The sequence below is a fragment of the Gavialis gangeticus genome, unplaced genomic scaffold (assembly GCF_001723915.1).
Source record: "Gavialis gangeticus isolate Ggan-Ray unplaced genomic scaffold, GavGan_comp1, whole genome shotgun sequence".
NCBI classification, from domain to species: domain Eukaryota; kingdom Metazoa; phylum Chordata; order Crocodylia; family Gavialidae; genus Gavialis; species Gavialis gangeticus.
Window position 1 is genome coordinate 6,083,507 of NW_017729013.1, and position 8,008 is coordinate 6,091,514.

Consider the following 8,008-nt stretch of genomic DNA (forward strand, 5'->3'; position numbering starts at 1 on the left):
CTTGAGCTGCCATACTCAACAGTGTGATCTTTAAGCCCCCCCCCCCAAGTTCACATCCCTTCTGAAATTCCTATACTTGCAGTTAGGGTATATGCTCCAATATGATGCTTCTGTTGCTAGATAGCCTATCGGTAAATTACTGCTTTTTGAATATATTGTTTCATGCTTACTAAGACTGAATCTTCCTTGGCCTTTTTAAACTTGTACAACCAGGTCTCCTAAGTTTTTTTTTTTTTTAAATGGCCCTAGCCAGGTCCAATCTTTTTCAAGTTCACTCTAGAATTGGATGTTTGCTATGTAACTCAAATTTGACTTTGATTATTCCCCCCCCCCCCCCAAAAAAAAAAAAAGCTAGGTATGTTAGCATTTAAAAGGGTGGGGGGGAGGTCATTCTATCCCACCTCACTTGCCAGTGAATGTTTGGGTGCGTGGGTGGGGGCATCACTGGAAGGATCGATCAATGACTGAGGCACTCTTACTAAGCTTTTTAGAAATTCCTCAATTCAGATGTGTAGAATATGAATACAGCAAGACTTGAAATATGTACAGGTGGAAAAATAAGTGAATATCTGCTGGGTTGTACTACATTTTGGTGGGGGTATTTATGATATTTTCAGTTACTGAAGGTGTCTGGAATGATGATGCTCCACTAAAATATAGTATGATGTCCCATTATCTTAAAGTTACCCCCAATGCACTTTATAGGCTTAGCACCAAATGTTGATTTCTATACCTGTGCTTTAAAGGCTCGCTGAGATTTGAGTTAAAGTGGCACTCTGCTGTAGAAAACGAGCATTTCCTAACGATGGTGAAATAAAGCATTTGGCAGGGAGGGGGAGTATCTTATTAAAGGATCTTAGCCATTCAGAATTTTTTGCTATGGCAACAGCACTAGCTATAGGGTAGCTTTCAGTTGTATTGCCAGCTTAAATTTATGATAGAACTAGATATCTGACTGAACTTTAGGTTTCAATTAAAGTCCTTTGCAACTCAAATTTACTGAACTTTTTTAAATTCCCCAGCGAAGGTGGAGTTTTTAAGGCACATCTCACTTTTCCAAAAGATTATCCTCTCAGGCCGCCAAAAATGAAGTTCATCACGGAAATCTGGCACCCAAATGGTAAGCATTGTGCTTTTTCTTAAAATTCTGTCTTGAACTGAGTCTGGCTGAGATTCAGAAGTGATGTGTACCTTATGTCTGCAATGGGGAAGAAGGCTAATATTTAGGCCTTGATTTTTAGCTCTCCCACCCACATGAGGATTTGAGTCTGAAGTTCAAGGATCAATGTCAGCTTCTTCACTGCCTTCTGGCAGCTGTCCAGGGGTTTCTCTTATTACATTAAGGTTCATGTGCGTTCCTGTAAAGGACGGGGGGGTAGAAACTTGTTCTAGAACTGCCTTTTGCATCACTAAGTGAAAAGGTTAGGACCTTCCAAACTGGCAATTACTAGGGCATTTTGCCTTCCAGAGAAGCAAAAAGGGGAGCGAGGAGATCCATAACCAACCACCTCTGTAGACAAGCCTAGGTGCAGAATAGCATGCGTCTGCCTCCAGCGGCCTAACAAGGTGAAGAATCAAAAATGCCTATTTTAAAAAAATCCAAAATACTCATACATTTCAGTTAGTAATTGGGGGCTGACAGCAGGTGAGCAGTGTCTGTCACAGAGTAGGTATAGTACCTTTAACTTTATCAAGTCCCCATTCTGAAATTGTGTGCCCGGATTTGTCTTCCTCATTAGTATCCAAAAGGTATGCACAACCTCTTTACTGGGACATTTGCTGGTATGTATGCCTAGGACTCTCTGAACTTGAAATCTCATTTCCAGTTCAGTACTTCTGACTCATCTGGAAGTGGAAATATCAGACTGGTCCTTCATGCAATATCTGATGATCAAAATATCCTGTAGCTGATCCAACCCAAACTGGCACTACAGTATCTACATTGTAGCCCCCTGGATAGGAAAGTGAATCTCCAACTCTAAAAACCCTAAATAAGGGAAAGATTGCAATGCAGCTGTCAGTATTTCCTTATTAAAATAGTCTTCACAAATGCCATGACTATAAAATGCATCATGACTGCAGATCTAGTGAGTCTTGGCAAATCTCATTTTGTTCTAGGTGTACGAAAGGAGAAATGTATAATGCATTAGTTCTCTTCACTTTCTCTTCTCCTTTAGAAGGTAACTAGACAAAATGCCTTAGGACAAAGGATAGCATCCTTTAAAGCAGGGGTGGCTAACCTATAAATGAATAACCTGTGTGGCACGTAGTAGACCAGGGAAGGGACGGACAGCACAATAGCGGAGAACACGGAACCAGATTAGGCAGGGATCACAGAGCAGCAGGTCAGGCAGGAGAAGGGGTTTGGAGTGGCACTTAGTACAAGGCTAATCTGTGGCACATCTGCCAACAAGGCTGGCCCCCACTGCCTTGGAGGATCTTGAAGCAGTAGCATGTTGGCATGTTAATGACCACTGAAAGATACCTTACAGTACTCTTCTTTGTAGTTGATAAGAATGGCGATGTCTGCATTTCTATTCTTCATGAGCCTGGAGAAGACAAATATGGCTATGAAAAACCTGAGGAACGCTGGCTTCCCATCCACACAGTGGAAACTATAATGATTAGTGTAATTTCTATGCTAGCAGATCCCAATGGTGATTCTCCTGCAAACGTTGATGCAGCGGTAAGTCTTCCAATTTGTAAATTGTGCTTAGTGTAAGAGTCTAACTGTGCTTTGCTTCCACTGGAATACAAAAAAAAAAAAGCTTACAGGCTTCACAATTTAAGCTTCATTGCCTGAATGCCAGAACTTTGACCCCAAAGTCATTTTTACAAATCACTGTACCTTGGACACTGGATATAGCTTGCTTGTTTGCTATAGGCTAAATCTACCCTGCATTTATTGGCTGGTGGAAGGGATGAAAATGCTGAAATCAAACTTGAAGCAGATTATCTATTTATCCGAATGAAACGGAGATGAACAACCCCTACCCCACTGGCTAGATCTGGCCTCTGGCACCGTGTCATTCATCTTGTAGGGCTTCCGATGGGTCCAGAAACTTGGCAGTGGGGAATGATGCTACTGCTTTCTCCTACCACCGTGTTTGTGGCTGGACCTGTGGGGAGCCCCAGGCCCTGCATGCTAGGACTGTGCAAAGCTTTGGTCCCTGATTCAATTTGTAGGAGATTTGGTCTGATTTGGTGTCTGAACTTCCGAATCCAAATGGAATTGGGAGACCCTTTAATCTCTCCGAACTGAATTGGAACCCTCTGAATTGATTCGGACATAGACACAGCTTTTAAATATCTTTTTTACGTACCTCAAGGTAGCTAGCAGGTGGCTTGTGAATGCTGCGATGCTGGGGTGGCTGGAATGTCTCACGGGAGCATGGGGGGCTCCCCAGTCCTCGGCAGCAGACCTGGAAGTGGACCAAAAGCACTTCCAGCCCTGCCAAGGAGTGCACTGGTGGGGGGGCCTCCCACATCCCCCGGCTCGGCAGCTGGTACCTCCTGGGTCTTGAGGGGCACCTGGGGCTCTCCCACAGCCAATCACCACGCTGGGGGGGGAGGGGGGCATGACCCTCCCGTGTGCTTGGCAGCGGACCCGGAAGTGGACCAGAAGTACTGAGGTGGGACACAGTATCTGGTCTCAAAGGCTGATCCTCACACGGGAGGGCCATCCAAGGTCATGCAGAGCCTGATTCAGCCTGTGAATTGGCCCCATGCCACTTACCCGGCCCACAGTCTCAAAGCTGAGCACCACTGTAACAGAGTATAACGAGGGAAAGACTTTTGCCAACAGGAACTTGAAGTTTGGACATTCAAAGGTACAGGCAAACTGTACCTGCCTTTTAGACTAAGGAAGTTTGAGGAAGGTGGTTATATAAGTACATTTTCAGCTGCAGCCACCTGGCAACTGTAAAGTAAAGTTGTGGTTGGTAACTGTCATATTCAGTCCACTTGTCTCGCTCCACTCTGCCTGGCATTCTAGTTCTCAGTCAGTGGGGGTAGGTTTGCTCTTAGCCTCTTCTGAGGGCTCCCAAACCAGTGTTGGTTCAGTATACAAGCAGAAAATACGGTAGGGCATGACCAAGTGTAGCTTCCTAAAATCAGTTTGTGTCAACATGGAGTAAAGCTGTCACCGCTAAAGAATGGACTGACAAATTCTCTGGAGGTCATCTCATGCAGGGATGTAACTAGTATAGCCAGACCCAGAGTTGTTTCCCTCCCTTCCCCTGGTTTTGTACATGGGTTTTTGGTAATAGCACTGTGTGAAGGCAGAGCCAGGCTACCAAACGGCTCAAAGTTAGGCCTATATATAGTATGGGTACTTGGCAGCATTCATGATTGAAACTGTTAGCTGCGTATTTATGACAAACCATCTGTACAAAGAGAACAAAAGAGTAAGGAAGCATATGAAGAAACATGAGGATATAATGCAGAATTAACTAGCTGGGTAACCTAGCCCAAGTAGGAGTAGCCATACTGCAATGCCATTCCAGAGTTAGTAGTTCCACTTCTGTGCTTCTGGGGTAGATCACGATTCCTTTGCACTGCACTTTGCTAAACTGGGCTGACTTTGTTTCCCCAGTGAACAGCAGGCTAACTTGTCTGTCCTGGGCATGGAGGGGACTGTAGGAAGGTGTTGGAAAACAACAGAATTACTGGCATAGCCTGTACTCTCCAGGTACGCAGGTTAGGACTGCATCCTAAACCAGCGATTCTCAACTTGGGTGCTGTGGCACCTTGTTTTTTCGCAAAAGGAAAAATTGCTGCTCTTATATAGTCCAGAAACAAATGAAAGCTAAAAGCTGGCTTTTTCTGAGTCTTGAGTCTAACAAGGGTGACAGTTATGGCCTTAACTGAGGCTTTGGCCTACAGCATCAAATGAGCTGGCTAGCCCAACTTGAAAGCACCACTGAACTAGAGCAACAGGAAGAGCTCAAGCAGCAGGATCCAGTTTGTCTGCAGTGAAGATGTCAGTCACGTAAAGGGGTATACTTGATTTTAAAATGGATAGAATAACTTCCCTTGAATTTTCTGTTAAGTGAATGTGCCCTAAAGTATGGGGCACATGCCGTGGGTGCATCGACAGACTCACTTTTTTTTTTCTTCTGGATCTGCTTTCCATTTACAGTCTCTAAGGTTTGTCTAGCCCTGTGCCCACCCCAGTAAAAACAAAGAAAAATAATCTGAGACGCTGAAATGGGATACCTTGCATGACTGTCATGGATGGGTTTAAACTGTTCAGGAAGGGGAGGAGGAGGAGGAGTTGTACTCTATGTAAAAGCTGTATGATTGCTCATGAGAGCTTGAGTATGAAACTGGAGATGGAGACTTATTCCCCAGGCCTGGGTTTGGGTCAGAGGGGAGAGCAACAAGGGTGATGCCATGGTGGGTATGTGCTATAAACCACCAGACCAGGAGGAAGTGATAGATGAGACTTTCTTCAAACAGCTAGCAGGCTCTGGTTCTCATGGGGGACTTCAATCACCCCAACATCTGCTGGGAGCGCAATACAGTCATGCAAAGGCAATCCAGGAGGTTTTTTGGAGAGTGCTGAGGACAACTTTATGGTGCAAATGTTGGAGACACCAACCAAGGGCTGTGCTCTTCTTGATGTGTGCTACTCTCAAACACTGAAGACTGGGTGGGAAACATAGAAGGGGTTGGCAGCTTGGGCAGCAGTGACCACAAGATGGAGTTCAGGATCTTGAGGGAAGGAAGGACAGCAGCGGAGTATGGACCCTGGAGTTCAGAAAATCAGACTTTGATTCACTCAAGGAACTGATGGGCAGGATCCCTTGAGAGGCCAGTCTGAGGATAAAAGGAGTCCAGGAGAGCTGGCTGTACTTTAAAGAAGACTTTTATGGAAGGCGCAGGAAGACTAGCAACTATGGTAGAAGACCAGCTTGGCATAGCAAGAAACTGCACTGAGTTACACACAAAGGAAGCTTACAAGAAGTGGAAACTTGGACTGATGACTAGGGAGGATTAAAAGAGTATTGCTTGGGCATGCAGGGATGAAGTTGGGAAGGCCAAAGTGCAACTGGCGTTATAGTTAGCAAGGGATGTGAAAGGTAGCCCAAAGGGTTTCTACAAGTATTCTACCACTGAGAGGAAGATCAGAGACCGTGCGAGTCCCTTACTGAATGGGGAAGGCAACCTAATGAGAGGGGATGCGGAAAAGGCATGAAATACTCGATGCCCTTTTTTACCTTGGTCTTCACAAACAAGGTCAGCTCCCAGACTCTTGCACCAGGCAGCACAGTTTGGGGAGCAGGTGAGCAGCCAACAGTGGCGAAAGAACAGGTTAGGAAGTATTTAGAAAAGCTGAATGTGTACAAATCCATTGGACTGGACATGATGCACCTGAGGGTGCTGAGGGAGTTGGCTGATGTGACTTTTAGAGAGACTCTGGCTACCATTTCTGAAAACTCATTTTGATTTGGGAAAGGTCCTGGATGATTGGGAGAAGGGCAAATATAGCACCACTTCTAAGAAAGGGGAGGAGGAGGACCCGGGGAACTACAGAGCAGTTAGTCTCACCTCGGTCCCTGAAAAAAATTTTGGAGCCAGGTCCTCAAGGAATCAATTTCTAAGAACTTGGAAGAGAAGGTGATTAGGAACAGTTGGCATGGATTCACCAAAGGCAATGCATGCCTGACCAACCTGATAGCTTCATATGACAAGGTGACTGGCTGTGTAGATGTGGGGACATAATATACCTTGACTTTAGCAAGGTTTTTGTTATGGTCTGTCTCAACATTCTCGCAAGCAAGCTAAGGAAGTATGGGTTGGATGAATGGACTGTAAGGCTGGATCGTCAGGCGCAGAGGATGGTAATCAAATGGCTTGATGTCCACTTGGCAGCCAGTATCAAGTGGAGTGCCCCACGGGTCAATCCTGGAGCCAGTTTGGTTAAATATCTTCATTGATGACCTGAAAGATGGGATGGAGTGCACCTTCATCAAGTTTGCAGGTGACATCAAGCTCAGGGCGGGAGTAGTAAATACGCTGGAGGGTAGGGCTAGGATTTGGAGAGACCTCCACAAACTGGAGTGGATCAGAAGAAATCTCATGAGGTTCAAAAAGGATGTGTGGAGTCCTGCACTTCAGACAGAACAGTCCCATGCATCGCTACAGGCTGGGGGCTGCTTGGCTAAGCAGCAGACTTGCAGAAAAGGACCTTGGGGTTACAGTGGACAAAAAGCTGAATGTGAGCCAAAAGTGTGCCCTTGTTATGAAGAAGGCTAATGGCATACTGGGCTGCGTCGGTAGGAGTGTTGCCAGCAGGTCAAGGGAAGTGATTGATTCTTTCCTTCTATTCAGTACCGGTGAGGCCATATCTGGAGTACTGTGTCCAGTTTTGGGCCCCCGCACTACAGAAACAATGTGGACAAAGTGGAGAGAGTGCAGTGGAGGGCAAGGAAAATGGTTAGGGGAGTGGGGTGCATGAGTTAAGAGGAGAGGCTGAGGGAACTGGCTTGCGTAGTGTGGAGAAGAGAAGACTGAGCGGGGATTTAATAGCAGCCTTCAGCTACCTGAAGGGGCTTCCAGAGAGGATGGAGCTGGACTGTTCTCAGTGGTGGCAGATAGGACAAGGAGTAACAGTTTCAAGTTGCAGCAAAGGAAGTTTAGGTTAGGCATTAGGAAAAACTTGCTCATGAGGAGGGTGGTAAAGCAGTGGAACAGATTACCCAAAGAGGTTGTAGAATTTTTCCATCCTTGGAGACTTTTAAGACCTGGATAGATAGAGGCTTGGCTGGGATGATGTAGTTGGGGATGGTCCTGCCTTGAGCAGGGGGTTGGAAGGGACCTCAGGAGGTCTAGTACAACCCTGACTTTCTATGAAGTGTGAGTGACCTCATCATTTAAACAGTGATACCTTCCATTACAATGTGATAGTTTAATACTTGAGCAAGAATAGGCTCGTTAGAGTGAGGATTGTAAAATATAGTTTAACCTCACTGAAAGTGTGGGGGAGAAGACTGGGGTGAGGCGG

At 45.7% G+C, this 8,008-nt stretch overlaps 1 protein-coding gene across 1 annotated transcript in view; it reads left to right on the forward strand.

The window, feature by feature from the left end:
- Positions 1–8,008, forward strand: part of UBE2G1 (ubiquitin conjugating enzyme E2 G1) — a gene marked incomplete at its 5' end in the record, with an annotated part of 48,402 nt that overhangs the window by 26,669 nt on the left and 13,725 nt on the right. The window contains 2 exons of the mRNA XM_019511319.1: positions 1,023–1,120; positions 2,508–2,686. Of these exons, the coding sequence (XP_019366864.1) occupies positions 1,023–1,120; positions 2,508–2,686 (277 nt within the window). The remainder of the gene's footprint in view (positions 1–1,022; positions 1,121–2,507; positions 2,687–8,008) is intronic.